The sequence below is a fragment of the Mercenaria mercenaria genome, chromosome 14, assembly GCF_021730395.1.
Source record: "Mercenaria mercenaria strain notata chromosome 14, MADL_Memer_1, whole genome shotgun sequence".
Lineage (NCBI taxonomy): Eukaryota > Metazoa > Mollusca > Bivalvia > Venerida > Veneridae > Mercenaria > Mercenaria mercenaria.
The window spans coordinates 56,188,113-56,204,503 of NC_069374.1; the positions used below are offsets into that span (position 1 = coordinate 56,188,113).

Sequence of the window (16,391 nt, forward strand, 5' to 3'; positions counted from 1 at the left end):
TATTGAGTATACTACGGCTGGGTCTTTTACGTTCTAAGTAAGCTATGGCTAACATGTCTTAAATTCTACTATTACTAAAACTTTTCTAATTTTGGCAGAGCATATTTCAGTTTCCATCCACAATATAAAGAATTACTAATTTAAATTACTAAATGTCACGTGACTTTGCTAAAATTCTACCTCTGGATTATTCTCTTAAGAAAAGAAAAATTTAATAACTACAAAGATTAATCTATGTATATTCAATCTGGAGGATTATCATATATAGAGAGTTATAATAATCCGTGGCTGACTGCTTAACACTAAATATCGAAACGAACGGATTTCTAGTTTTTTTCTGATATACCAATGGTTAACAATAAATATCGAAAAGATTGATTTCTATGTTTTTTATTATGAATTAAGAGAATAGTAAAACATATCACTTGAAAGTTATATCAAACTGTATACTGTATTCAGCATGTGATTAAAGGAGTTATTATATTTTATATACACAGACGGATTTTAGAGATAATAAAAGGTAAAAACTTTTATTTTTCATTCAATAGGTAGACATGTATTTTTTAATGAAAAAAAAAACCCTCTTTATTAGTATAATTTAAATTTTATATTTTTTTTTTTGCAAAAACTCAACAAGATAATTTGAGTACTAATATTCTATTTTGAAGAATTCTGATTTCATACAATATATTTTATAACAAAATTTTAATACGAAATACGGAAGAATTGATTCAAATAATTGACTATAGAAAGGAAAACTCTGATAAAGATGATAATATTAATTATAATAGTGATTATGATGATGAAGATTATGACTCTAATGATGACTACGGTGATGATGATGATGATGATGATGATGATGATGAGTCTGATTATTACTCTAGCGGTGACTCCGGTGATGATGATGATGATGATAATGCTGATGGTGATAATTATTATTATGACGATGATGATAACTCTGATTATGACTGGTAATGACTCCGGTGATGATGATGATGATGATGATAATGAAGATGACGACAGCTGTGATTTGATGATTGACGAGTATTGTCAAAATGATGACGGCATTATGCCTGTCGATAAATCTCATTTAGTTCATTTAAAGTTGACATTTATAATTTTTTATGCAAACTTCATGTACTCATGTAGTAAAATCTTTAATCAAAACGTTATTTTTCAACCCTTGATGGTTCCTTTTACGGTGACAGCTCTCAATTGTGTTTTTCTATTGTTGACAATGTCCTTTTGCATATATCGCCATTAATACATACATTTAAAAGGCGTTTTGTCTTAAGACATACCTACGGACGGTTATACGAAAATGCTCATTCAAAAGTGTTTTGAACTCCATAAAACTTCATTGTTTATCTGTAAATACACAATTGGTGATGAGCCAAATGCAATTTAGCCATTTGTGTGCATGTATATTGAGAATCAAGTAATGTTAAAGTCTTTTGAGAGAGGTTAGAATTATTGTAATGCTGTACTACAATACAAAACACATCCATTTTTATAGCTACATAAAAATTGTTGGACTTAACTTTCATATTCTAAACGGATGCAGTTATGGTAATGTTATTGTCTGTATTATTCAATAGCAAAATGATCTATTATTTTCTTAAAAAGCAATTGTTATTAATTACCAAAGAAATGAAAAGTTTAAGCCTCAAGTGGGTAATTATTAATTCATGAATTTTGTCGCTTTCTAACAATTGCACTATATATATGGCTGAAATCTGTTAAGCTCCATTTAGCCGTTATAAGTTATAAGTATACATAATTTTTCTGTAATACACAAAACGTTTGCCTGTATTAATGTCAATAATTCGTTTAATAATAAATGTGCACCGATGTATAATTATACAAATCAATAAAGAATTTAATAAAACTATTGTGGTTATCAATACAGCTCGTTCAATAAAATAAAAATGCACGCTTGTGTATATTTGTTGAAAGTGACAATTATTTACGTTAAGATACCACAGTGATAGCGGTTTCCTTTGAGATTTGAATAATTAGATTCAAATTACAAATCGAGGAATTAATAAACTTTCTATAAAAGATGGACAAGATGTTCTGATTGCTTAATTGATTATAAGCAAGGTATTTCGTTTCACTTTTTGAAATTCAAAGTAGGGAATGAACGTTACAAGTGCAACATAGATAAGAACGTATTATGAAAGTCATAATAAAGTCATACCCATAAAAGACGTTTATTTAACATGTAGTTCTTTTGAATATAAAATCGAGAAAAAACAATTATGGTAGTAAAATTATGCGCTTTTTTATATTTACCTTCGATTGCAACGAAAGCTTGACGCCAATTAAGTCAATGAAAAAAAAAAGAAAAAAAAAGAGAAAGATTCAGATCTGCGACCATCAACATTGAGGGTAAAGCGGATCGCATTTTATAAACTGCAGTTTCCGCTCATACATATGGACACAGCTTTGTGTTATTTCGTCATTTTCTCTACACGTTTCCGCCGAATTAAGATTGCTGAAATGGCGGGGACTAAACTTCTAACTTCTTGTTCGCAAAACTGATTAATTTAAACATTCACAAAACTGATTAATTTAAACATTCACAAAACTGATGTATTTAAACAATAATAAAATTCGATCAAAACGAAAAGTTATCTACAAATGTGCTTAATCTCTGATTAAACTGGGAGCGCTATTAACTTTTAATCTTTAGAATCAAACGGCGTGTTATGTAGGTTAATTCAGAAAGAGATTTGAGCCGCACCATGAGAAAACCAACATAGTGCGTTTGCAACCAGCATGGATCCAGACCAGCCTGCGCATCCGCGCAGTCTAGCCAGGATCCATGCTGTTCGCTTTCAAAGCCTATTGAAATTAGAGAAACCGTTAGCGAACAGCATGGAACTTGACCAGACTGCGCGGATGCGCAGGCTGGTCTGGATCCATGCTGGTCGCAAACGCACTATGTTGGTTTTCTCATGGCGCGGCTCATTTAGCTTAAAATGAATGATTTCCGTTTCTTTTTTCTTCATTATTTTTGTCTTGTTTCGTGAAATTGAAGGCGTGTATAATCGTTGCTTCCTATGGAAATTTTTATGGAAACTGAGGCGAAACAAATCAGTGTATGCCAATTTATTATTATTATTATTATTATTATGATTATTATTACTATTATTATTGTCGATGTCTTCCTTGGAGCCTAGTCGGAAATAACGTTACTAAAGCCGTCATAAAAAAAGAAAAACAAACACGCATCAAATGTTCGCAAATCTCTGATTACATCATTCTCGCATAGTTGAGACTTTATCTTGAAGGCTTATCCTTTAATTCAAATCAAACATGTCAGGTTTAATACCCATTTTAATTCAGTCCAGTCTGACCCTTAGCTTTAAAGCAAGTGATTACAATGTACATATTTCATTTTGTTATCCAATCGCAGTTATAATTTTAAGCTTGTTAAACATGTCGCATTTAAAGTTCTTTATCGGCAGGTTATATACCATATGAGTCGTGCCATGAGAAAACCAACATAGTGCGTTTGCGACCAGCATGGATCCAGGCCAGCCTGTGCATCCGCGCAGTCTGGTCAGGATCCATGCTGTTCGCTTTCAAAGCCTATTGCAATTAGAGAAACTGTTAGCGAACAGCATGGATCCTAACCAGACTGCGCGGATGCGCAGGTTGGTCTGGTCCATGCTGGTCGCCACTATGTTGGTTTTCTCATGGCGCGGCCCAATTATTAGTATTTGTTTAAGTCTTTTCGGGTTATTAGTTCAAGATGAATGTCTGTTTGTAGTATTTGTATAAGCCTTTAGTCGGCTGGACAAAGGCTATTCTAACTAATAAAGATGGTATACATACTTCTACTGGAGATAAAATTTATTTACCAAAATTGCATACATCATTTATTAGGTTTGTTAGCCAAAAGAAATGACTCCATATCACTTTGTTCAGTATATTAGTTCAAATTTTACGCCAGTATTGTGGGAAAATATCTTTGACACTAACCAAGAAGCATATAAACAGGTAACATGGAAAGGAAAAGAAGCGTATAATATGTGTATGTAGTTGAGGACCATATGGGCAAGCATTCATCTTTTTGTAGACCACTTAGTCATTAAGTTAATGCGCCTGCGTAGTTAACTACATTTGTGAAGATCTTCTTTGGATGAGTCTACTAAGTTCGTTGACCTTGTTTTACGTCTGTCGGGATTTCGTCTGTTGCTTGCCTATGTAGAGTAAACTGCCGTTCTTGTAGATCTTCTTTTTATGTGCTGAACAGAACGGTCTGATCGACTAGTCTGCCCTCCGACCATGATCCCGACGTTCTTTATCGCTCCCGGCAATTGTCTTGTCCGGAGTGCTGGTCCATGGAGATCCCCATCACGTCGTCGACATGTCCGGTTGGTTGCCAAAATGTGTTTTCAAAGGGGCGGGGTATCAACCAGTTACCAACACTCCGGCTCCTGGAGAGAAGTTCAACACCGCAGATACATCGGCAAGATGAACACCAGTCGTTGAATGCTCCCTTTTTACGGCCACTCTTCCTGGTTTTCGTCATGTGACGCTAACTAGCCCATACGTTAACCTATAGTTAATTAAGGCGCTTACCAAGTTAGCGCCATTTGTGCCGTCCCCTCGACGTGCGCGTACCAGGAAGCTAGAAGGAAAGCGACATGTTTGTAAGCTAATTTACAGTCGTCACCTTAAGCCCAAAATGGGTGACTTCTCCAGAAGTCAGTTATTCCAGAAGCTATTAGGCCATAAACAGTTAAGTAATGGCGGTATGCATTTAAACATACGTTTTTAAACACACACAACATTTTTAACTGATATTATGTATGTCTTGTAAGTTCATTAGGCTTTTGCCGGACATAATCTTTCGACATATTTCTCCGACCACTGAATAGATGAATAATTAATAAGTTACCCTTATTTCAGATGTTTTCTATGGCCGTAACACGGGTCACGTTTTAAAGTCACCAAAGTACTTTCAGATTAAAAGCAAACCCTTCGGTATGAACCGACGATCTTCTCAGCTAAAATGCATATTTTATTTTATATTTGATTTGTAGTTTAGTTTTTATATGGACTTATGTCCATTAAAACCTTCTTTTTTGTAATATGCATGAAATTATTTGTAGACATAACATGTGCACACTTGATTTATCCGAAGCTAACCTTTACAGCTATCAAACAAAGTGAAGGCTGTTGTCAAAATATAAATGCCGTTTCCGCGTACAAGTCTCCCGCAAGGACCCATTTTGTAAATCCAGTAGTCACAATATTTTCATACTATGTATGCGTATGTTAATTTAGGACTGGACATGTAAATATATTTTTAAGTCACACACTTATCTAAGGGTATGTATATAGGTTTAGGCACCCGGTGAATCTAAGATTATGCATATATGACCGCACCTGTGACCGAAAATTGTTGTTTGGGTACAAAAAGTACATTTTGACACCCAGAATGAAATTAAATTTTGTGACAGTATACATGCTGTTTTAACATTTTTATGCACAGCGTTTTCCGTATGTGTTTATACAAGTTGCTTCGGGAAATAAGACCATTCTGAAATGACAATTAACAAGGAGGTGACGTAAAAATTAGCATCATCAGTATGATTTTCACTTTTATTTATTTGCACGTAAATTCATGCGCGCTCGCGGGCACCCACGCACTCTCGCACATACACGCAAAATCGATATAACATCCATTATTGAAAAAAAGAGTTCCAAAAGCCAATTCTATCGTGGCTAAAAATGCGAGATGGACATCAAAAACTCTTGTCCTTATAACCAGTCGTAAAAGCTCAATCACGTGACTGGCCGATTGTCAGCTTAATCTTATCATGCTGGACACGTTCGATTCTGCCTTTGCGACCAATGCACTGTTCGCCATTCAGTCAGTATCTTTTTGGTAATCGTACCCTTTAACAGTCAATGTTACTGTCCAAATTGAAAGATGGACTAGTTCATTATACTGAAATTTAGCAGAGTAAGGGTTAATTTTGAAACTGACCGATGGCAAGGCAGCATTTTGAGACAAGTTTCCACACTAAAGCTATAGCGACGGAACCAGAGCTATCAACACAGAAGATAGTTTACTTTCAAATGCATATCCTGAAAGTGAAAAGCGATCAAACTTTTATTTGAAATACGTCTCTTAACACTCTAAGAGGCTTTCAAGTAAGTTAATGTTTAATACAAACAAATCCGGGACAATCCAAATAACCCTAAGTAATTTAGTTAAATGGTTTCAATAAAGACCTTATGTTATAAAGCTTCTTTGTCGAATGTTTATTTATCTTCAGAAAATTGAACAAATAAAAGTCAGGTATTTCGACCAACATTTCAACAATAAATATCACAAATAATTTCAATCAAAAAGCAATAAAAGTGAATTGTTAATAAAGTTACGAAACCAGGGGATTAAGAAACCTTGCTTAGTCAGACTAAGCTTTAGTATACATAGAATTTGGGAATTTTCAGGATTAAGCTTTTTTTTGTTTAAAAAATAATTGATTTTTTTTTATCTCAGTGTTAGCATCTTTTTGATAATAGGCTGTCAAATAAGTTGTGCATGTTGACAGCTTTTTTCTTTCTTTCTTTTCTTCTTTTTTAATCATCATGAATAAATTTATGTTGGAAATAATCAGGTTTGGTTTTCATTTTTATGCCAATCACAGGAAAGGAATAAATTATGTATGAACTGCTTCAAAATGAAATAATAACACATAAAATAATCATTAATATTCAAAGTTTAAACTTAACCATCAACAAAGGAACAAAAATATTTCAATTTAAATTGTGCACACTTCCGCTGAAAAAAGGAAAACAACAAATGCAAGACAGGCACACTGACAAACATTTATGAAACTCAAAACGTAGATATGAATGTAGTAACGGCTGTCAAATGTGAGTGGCACTTTCGAAAAAATAAGGTATTGTCATTGTTTCTATCTTAAGCCATCATCATCATCATCATTGCCGCCGTTGTCGTCGTCCTCGTCGTGATCATCATCAGCATTGTCGTCGTCGTTATCATCATCATCATCGTCGTCGTCGTTGTCAACTTCGTTGACATTATCAACATCATCATCATCACCGTAATCATCATCATCATCATCATCATCATCATCATCACCACAACCACAGTAATAACAAAAATAATATTAATAATAATAATAATAATGAGCTTCGTCATCACCACCATCACCATCATTATTGTTAGCAGCAGCAGCAGCAGCAACAACAACAACAATACCACTTACAACAGTAGTAGTAGCAGCAGCAGAAGCAGCAGTAGCAATATCACCATCGTCAACATCGTCATCACCACCACTACTATCATTGCTTCACATTTGTTTTCATTTTTAAATATGATTCTTATTTTACTATCCCCATGACGGCATACGTTGCCGATTGATTTGGGTGGCTGACTTTAAATCCCTCGTCCTCACCACAGTGGTTTCAAGCCCTGCTCAGATCGGTATGTGAAGAAGCCATCCAGCTGGCTAGCGGAAAATCGATGTCCCGCCTGCGTCCGAAATAGTTTCCGGATGGGCTTATTAGGTATTCCTCCACCATTAATGCGGCATATGTTGTTATGACTTAATCCCCCCCCCCCCCATCTCCCCCGCCCGCCAAAAAAACAAAACAAAAAAAAAACACATTCTTTTCTTATAACTTTAAATCAACATACCCATCGGCATCATCATCTTAGTCGTCGTTGTCCTCCGCTTCTCGCCGTCATCACTATTTTCTTCTTCATTACTTCATATCGTCGTTGTCTTCAGTTTCAGCATGAGCCTTTTCGTCATAGTGAAATAACAATTTTCACCAGCACCATCATTAAATTCGTCTTCCGAGTCATCGTCGTCATCGCCATCATTATCAGCAGCAGCATTACCATCACTGTCGTAAACGAAGTCATTGTCATCACGATCAGCTGCATCATCATCATAATCATCATCATCAACACCATTATCATCATCATTATCATCATCATCATCATCATTTTTACCTTCATAGATTGATTCGACCGGTCTTGGCAGGAATGCTAGATAAAGCTAATGAATTCATTTGAAGCATCGGTACAAAATTTCAATTAAGTGAAGTTGATAGATACTTATTTTATACATGTTACTGTAAACCGACATCCTGCACTACTCCCTGCACCATGAATTGGCATTTCAAAGGTACCCGTCATCTTAAAATTTATTAAAATGGTGATTTGTAAAACTGGCATTTGATACAAATGTCATTCTAAACTCTTTGACATAGAATCCATACACAATTTAAGACCAATGTTGCAACGATAATACCCGGTATTTCAGTCAAATCATCACATAACTAACATTTATATCACTAGAGGTTCGAACTTATGACCAACTGGTTGGTTATATCGGCAAAGGGGTTCAAACCTTAATCTAAGATCACGTTATACTTTTCAGAGTGTACCACAATACAGAGATAAGATGCCTGCCTGTGTTCCAGTAAACAACAACAATGTAGGAGACATCAACGACAATGCCAAACCAGCGGGGCAGACCGACTCGAAACTCAGCAAAATTGTAAGTGAACTATTGGACAGCCGATACTTAGAAAATGATGATGCTTGTTTTTTTTTTTTATTTCAGTTGTGTAACGTTGGGCAGTTAACCTAACCAGTGTTTCTGGAGTCTGTGCCAGTACAAACCTATTCTCCGCAAGTAACTGCTAACTTCCTCACGTGAATCTGAGGTGGAGGACGAATGATTTCAGACACAACGTCTTTTATCAACTTTTTTGATATAACTGAAGTATTTCACTGTTTTGGCTATTATTTGGATTTTTAGCTAAATTAATGCGTCTTTTATTTGTATCCTAGCTAGGACTACTTTCTGCGTGCATGACAATTATATGTTTCCATCAACCTCCTGTAAGTTTGAGAAATTATGGGTGTACATTTTTACTATCTATTATCCATGTACATGTATATTTCAAAAGAAATTTATTTCATCTGCTTCAAAGACAAAAATATACGGTTTAAATTTAGGAAATAAATACGAGACCTAGCCCAAATGAATGTTTTATTTCAGTAAAAATGACATACATTAGGAATTATTTAAAAAAAATAAGCAACGCTAACTTGAACAAATAACAAAATTGCTACGAAAAACATGAACAAGACTATTCCTTTTTAATTGTTTGGTAAGTGGTCTGGTCCAAAAGTTTAGAATACTCCTACACATTTTGCTTTTCAGATTTCCTGTTTGTTCCTGAGGAAGAAAACAGATGTTGTTGACATGACGAAAGAGTCAGCGGCGGCTGCCAAGAAACAGAAACTGTCTGTTGACCGATCGGAAAGATCGAGGTATGCCGAATGTGTAATGAACAACAATAATTATGTAATTTGTGACTAGTTTATTATGTTCTTCATTTAATTTCTACAAATGATCATAATCATTAAAAGGTTAATAATTCTGAGGACGGTTGGAGCTATTTCAGATTGTTAGAAGCTTAATTTTGAAAATATCAACCGGTTTACTTTAACGTGACTCTTCACGTACTACACACTAAGGCTTATAGAATGGCTTGCTGGTCAATAGTCAAATCTACTACCCGAGGGGCGAAGGTGTTTTATTACTTGACTTCAGATAGAATAGATGTTTAAATCTAGACTTTAGCTTAAAAAAATACTTTGAGCTACTGGCCGATCGATGGTATAAATATAACAATACATACTGATTTTATTTAATTGATATTGGTATCCTGAGGTGCATGTCTCTTTCAGGCGCGTGTTGAAGATGGAGAGCATGCGCACAGCGCCGAAGGCACGTGAAGAAACAGATGCAACAGCAAGAGTTTCACAAGGACAAAATCAAATGTTCTTGCCATCCGAAAATCCAACCGGTAAGGGACTTACTTATCCAGGGCTCCTATGCTTCTTGTATTTTCCGCTAATAAAGATTTAAAGAAGATTTAGTGTTTTGTTGGTAGGACTGAAAAAAGAAAAACAATAACCAGTGACATTTGAAACTCTCTCTATATAAGCTTCGATAAGCAATGTCATTATGAGATAATCTAATCGATTAATGTATTTTACTTGACACAAGGTCAGAGACCACTTAATCGAAAATTACAGTTTTGTCAGTATAATTAAATTTTTAATCAATATTAGAATAGTCCGAATATGGAGATTTGTTAAATTTCACATACCACGGAAATCAATCGTCATAATTATGATTCTTACATTTGCAGCATCATTCCTTTCTTACCTGAATCCATCTGTGAGGCGCGCATGCTCGGAAGTCATCCGGACAAACGGCACCCCTTCTAACACAAAACCAACACGAGAAGCGTTCACGGAGAGCAGACGAAAGATCCATACGCGAAATACTAACTACCGGGGACAACAGGCATCAGAAAACGGAATCTCGAAAAACGGTGGCAAAAATCAAGATGGCAAACCAACGAAACCACCAGACAGACAAAGCAGTGTCAAAAATGAGTGCCGGAAACCGATTGTCGTTCCTGGAATAATGTCGCAGTCGGACGACGACAATGGTTACGATTCCGATAACGAAATAAGCGATCTGCAAGACGAAATGCGGCGAATGAATCTAAGTCAGCCCGATTTAAGATCAAGGACAAGTGGCAAAACTAGAAGACGCGAAGGTATAAAATATTCATTTTCATTCAAACTATAACGAATAATCAATTTATTTCATTAGTATCGGGGAATTTTAGCATATTCTAGTTGTCAGAATGATTGATTTAGTATAAGATTATCTGCATAAGCTTGATTTAGAATTATCCCGTTTTCTGGCGTGCCAACAAAACTTTAACGCTGTTCATTTTCGGAAGGTCAAACACGTATTTAACACGGTATTAATCTTTATTTTAAACGCCTTTAAAACTATATAATTATGTGCAATAAGAAATAACTTTGTACACTAACATTTCACAGGTGAACCCTCCGATGGAACTTTATCAGACGAAGGTAAAATATCTACCCGACGTTCCAAATATTTATAACCTGTTGTAGTACTAAGGAACTCGTAAACGATCAGACAATATTCCCAAATAACCTCTGCCCAGTAACAATGATACAGTTATTGTCTTTTCCAACCTGCATAAGACCCAATGTATCATAATTCCAAAGTTTGATATATGTAGCCAATCGCAGCTTTGAAATTCAGAAATTCTCCTCTTTCCTTGGTAACATTTATCCTGTTATACAATGTGTGCATTTATCGTAAGGAAATGAGTATGTTTTTTCTTCTGGCCGCTTTTCTTTGTTATCAGTTTATTGACAAAAATGTACGATTAAATTTTAGGCAAATGATGAAAAAGGTATATTGTGGTTTTACAAAAACTTTAGAGTTTTGCTTAAATGCTTTTGTCTGTCTGAGAACTAAGGCAACACGGATTACATTATAACTGGAAACTTTTATGAATACTAATGATGACACAATCAAAGAATGTTGTCACAAATCAATTGTTTTTCTATTGTAAATTTAAAACAATCAGATTGTTTACAAAGATTTGAATGCTTTAGCGTGACGGCATTACATGTTTCTACAATGATTCCCCCTACAATCCCACAACTCACCAAAGAATCAACCGCCTCTTCTCGTATCACATTTACAACATCCCATCCCCAAACTACGTATAAACCCTTTTGTAGAACGTCCATATTTGCACGTGTAGCTAATTTGTATGTCCTCACTAACAGACGACATTAAGAATTCATGTAATTAAAATTCAGCGAAAAGTTCGACAGTTCTGCTGCTGTTATTCATTATTACGTGTTAAAATATGAACATGGTATAATAAACACGAAATTATTTCAAAAAAATGTAAAATCAAATGTTTCAGGTTCTATATCGTTATCAGAAGAAAGTGAAGAAGATGAAAAAGAACAAAATAAAGCAGAAGACAGAGAACGCCCCCAGAATCCATCACCAAATCAGAAACGTGACAACACAAAACCCTTGGTCGCTAAGCAACAATCAATGGAAGAAGTTATTGACGATTTATTTCAGCAAACTCAACATAACATAGATACTATCTATAAAAACGGAATTGAAAGCATGGATTTAGAAACCTACCGATCAGACACAATGACACCAGAAACATACGTGAAACGGTTTGAGGAAGACCTGCTGAAATCGCAAGCAGACGAACAATCAAACGAGGAACGAACTCAACACAAGTCAGCTGTAAAAGAGGAAGAAAAAGGAGACACCGGAAAGAAGCAGACACATCTTCACCACTACCAACCAAATGACGTCGCCAACCCGCATATGGAGAATCTTTTATCAGAAGTATCTATTTGGGCCCAAGACCGACAAAGATGGCTGTTAGAGGATGGAGATCACGTGGGTAACGAGGCAAGCACGCGTGAAAGCACAGTAGCAAGTATGACTACGGACGGTCGCGTAATTGAACACGTTACGCAAACAAACAAAGACAAGTGTAATGAATGGGTAAATGAAAAGTTTAAACCTCAAACTCAGAATAAAATAAATACTGAATCAAAAGCCAACGGCATATTAACTGGGCCAAAATTATTTAGGTCCACCTCAAAAAATCCAGTAACAAACCGTGTTAGCTTTGGTGAGAAAAGTCAAAGTTCGCCGGAAAAAGATCTTAAGTCAAATACGTCTAACACGGGTTTACAAATAATTGACATAGGCAAAGAGACTGAAGACTTGAATGAATTGCCAGATTTAGACACAACAGGTTCCTGTCCCGCGCCATGGACGTCAGACATGTATACAAGCACACCAAGAGGCGACCAGCAGGATCGGTCCACAATAAACGACAATTTCTCGGAGCTAGACGAGCAGTTTCAGTTCAGGGCTAGAAGCCCAGATAGTTGGTTAAGCAGCAATGGTTCATGTTCAAATGTACTAAACAAAACCAGTACGAGCGTAAAGGATGCTAATGAAGGTTTTGATACCCCAACCCCTACGAAACAAATAGAAACCCCAGTGAAAATAACTGCTTCAAACGTGGGAAAATCCCATCAGATTATGAGAATAACACCCAAAGTCCATACCCCTTTCAGAGGATTGGACAGACAAGTAACGCCAATGCCGACCGAGCCAAATACAATACCGTCTAAACCAATGCTGCGAAACACACAACTAAAACCTCTGACTGTTTTGCGGACGGCCAAATCTAGAGGTATGATTGACAATTTCCCAATATTACCCGGCTACAGAGGTGGAAATAACATGCCTGAGGAAACAAATTTTGCTGCGAATCAGACAAGGCCGTTTTCTGAAATTCCACTACGAACTGACATGAGAGGCAATGATAGGAACAGCAGTCTATTGGCTCATTCCTCGAGCGCACGGGAAACACTTGAGCAGCAGGAACGAAGTCTTGCCCAGACATCATTAAGACCTGTTTCAGAGACCATGCCGCCTAAAAGAATTGATAAAATAGGAGTTGGACCAATCATGGCAACTAAAGAGAAGCAAATGTATGCGCGGGATGTTATGAATGCTATGGAAAAACATCGTCTGCAGCCGCAACATGGCGCATTTCAGGACAGTGTAACTACTAGTACACCTCCAAATGAACCATTGATAGAATATGATGATGTAAAAGAAAAGGAACCCAGTAGAAAGAGACACAAAGTGTTTACAAATAGTTTAATGACAGGTGGTTACAATTACGACAAACATAGCAGACGAAAACCGTCTGAACAACAACCGGAAGTGAAGCCATCCGAAAGCGGTGAAAACGTAAATTTTAGTACATCGTTAGGATCAAAAACTAACAATCCAGCGACTAGAAGTGTAAATGATCTTTCGTTCAGCATACGTGACAATTCAAATAACCCCGCATCTCCGCGATATAGCCAAGATAGACTTGCTCAAAACCAGTCCACGATGAACGGAAATTTTCCAGACACACAAACCAGACTAAATCGTGCTAACGCCAGTCAGTCTTTTAATATAGGAAACACACAAGGAACTGATAAAAAGCGCGAAAACAAGAGCCAATCCTTCCAAAATAAATACACGGCGGTTCAGAGCCACGGACTAGGCGTATCACCGAGCCATGGGCTAGGATTGCATACGTCATCAGACGTAAGCCATTCTCAAACCGCCAATAAATTCCGCCAGATCAGAAGCAGACGTGATCAAGAAATGGAATGGTTAATGAAAGATGCTGCTGAAACAGAAGTTTGAAAAGTTCTGATTGTTTAGGAATTTATTATATACATTATAGCGTCACTCATAGATTGCAAGTAAAGTCTGTCTGGTCAGAAACAGGAAGACGCAGCCAAAACGAGAAGTTTGATAGCTTCGGCAAACATTCAAGTTTTAAATAAAACACAATACATCAGTAATTTCCGGACGTGGTCAAGAAATCGAATGTGATTGATGAAAGACGATGCTGAAATGGAAGTTCGATAACATTCTTGAGATTTTTAGCTCACATGAGCGGGTGATGTATCGGGATGCAAACAGTATTGCCATATTATTAAAATAAGTCTGTTCCGATTCGAAATCAATCCAAAAATGAAAAAAATAACATATTTGATAGCGGTTTATATTTAACTATGCATATTTCATTTTGGCAGGATTTAGGATGAAACGGGTTTTTTTTTCTATCAACCTGATCGATTTCTTTTATTCAGAGTCGATGTATTGTGGCCGACCAGTGTCCGTTGTCAATTTCATTATCATTAGTGTTAAAGCAACTCATTCACACAGTTCAGGCGATTTCTCTCTCTCAGAAATCCATGAAGTGTGGGTACTGTGAAAGCTATTGTACAAACTTTCCGGCTTTTAAAGGTGGAGGAACACCTCGGGTATCCCTCCGGGCATTATTTCACACACGTGTGTGGGTATTTCGATAGGATCACCGGGCCGATCTTTGGAAAGCGGTTTCACAACCACCGTAGTGTGGGGTGGGGGCGCAAACATTTCGAAGTAAGCAACCTTTTAAAATAAATAATGGCTAATGCAATGCGAAAATGAACATAAAACCATTCAATTGATCAGTTTGCTTGTTAATCTTTTTATATTCAGCAGATTTAGAAATTTTGACTTGCAGGACAATTTGTTTGTTTGGCATTTAGCACAGCTTCTCACGGTATTTAAGTTATGAAAGTAACTTCCCAACTACTATATAATTGAATGATTTCAGACACAATGTCTTCTATCAAATCGTCGCGGAAAACGTATGCCTCGCCTTGGGATCGAACTAGAGTCCCGTGATCCATATTTCTGCGCTCTGTTGAGCTAAGCGGGCGGGCCAACATACAGGATCAAGCCTACGCAAGTGTTGTGCTTACATGTATAATATTTCACATATATAAAAACACTGTTGAGACAAAGTACGAGTTTTATGTATACCTGTGATAATGTGTTTTCTCACACAACTTATATTCATGACCTTTGTTATTTTGTTGTTATATTGTATCATGAAGTGCTTGATAATAAATTGTGTACTAATGGCGGTTCGCATGTTACTATGCCTCTAATTACCCCACCCCCTGCTTTGAGGAAGTGGGGGTGGTGGTGGATTGTTTTGCTTATTGTTTGTTTGTCGCTCGGTAGACTTTTTTGTTTCCGACCAATAGCTAGGTCAGACTTCATAGAATGCCTGCATGTAGTCAGTAGATGACCCATATTGTTTATGGTGTCAGCAGACCGAGGTCACAGTGACCGCGAGACTGAAAACAGTTTCTGCTAAACATTTGGTCCACAGTTTCGAACTTCATATGACGATGGCCTCTTGTCCCAAATTTTTAGGGGGTCCTTAGACAAACTTCACAGTGATCTCGACACTGAAAATGATTTCTCCTCAATAAATAAAGTTTGAAAACAGTCGTCAACCTTTCTAGCTATTTCTCTATATATAAATTTGGAATTTATTAACAAACTTTAGGTAGGAAAAATTAAAAACCAAGTAGATGGGCTTACTTTTGGTGTTGTCCATGTGTATGTCCTTTGGCAGCCATATTGTTGTAATGAATAGTGTGTTTTATATATTCCCTCCTAGCTACTTCCTTTCAAAAATTGCCTAGGACTAGGGAGTAGTTATAGCAGTATGTTTTTCTTTTCGTAATTATGGCTATACGACTCAAAACAAGAGCTGTCTGATGACAGCGCGCTCGACTATTCGAAGAATTGATTGAAGAATGGGGTCAAAATATTTCAACGGATATTCAGACAAAAGAAATAAATAGATTATAGACAAACAATGTTCCTGCATTACTTTGATTTTGATAAGTCTTGCAATAAATGGCAATACATGAGGCAATTTCAAAGCCCAAAAAGGGCCATAATTCAGTCAAAATAGTTATGTACTCTTGCCTACAGATGGAAATCATAATGATAAACAAGTGTTCAAAGTTTAAATATATTTAAATATATTGTTATACTAAACAA

At 36.3% G+C, this 16,391-nt stretch overlaps 1 protein-coding gene across 2 annotated transcripts; it reads left to right on the top strand.

Annotated features, from left to right (window-relative positions):
* The first annotated feature begins 88 nt into the window (after positions 1 to 88).
* LOC123527902 (uncharacterized) lies at positions 89 to 15,454 on the top strand. 2 transcript variants are annotated; one of them, XM_045307631.2, is made up of 6 exons: positions 89 to 520; positions 8,442 to 8,561; positions 9,234 to 9,343; positions 9,764 to 9,882; positions 10,231 to 10,647; positions 11,851 to 15,454. In XM_045307631.2, exons 2-6 carry the CDS (start codon positions 8,466 to 8,468, stop codon positions 14,178 to 14,180), a joined length of 3,072 nt encoding a protein of 1,023 aa, XP_045163566.2. In that variant the 5' UTR covers positions 89 to 520; positions 8,442 to 8,465; the 3' UTR covers positions 14,181 to 15,454. The 2 variants fall into 2 exon arrangements, with proteins under 2 accessions (XP_045163566.2, XP_045163565.2); XM_045307630.2 differs by lacking the exon at positions 89 to 520 and adding an exon at positions 1,435 to 1,569.
* Positions 15,455 to 16,391: the final 937 nt, after the last annotated feature.

Bases quoted from the DNA above. Each gene is read 5' to 3' on its own strand.
- LOC123527902 (XM_045307630.2), top strand. The intron at 9,344-9,763 runs GTATGCCGAATG...TGTCTCTTTCAG, and splicing joins GACCGATCGGAAAGATCGAG to GCGCGTGTTGAAGATGGAGA. The intron at 9,883-10,230 runs GTAAGGGACTTA...TTACATTTGCAG, and splicing joins GCCATCCGAAAATCCAACCG to CATCATTCCTTTCTTACCTG.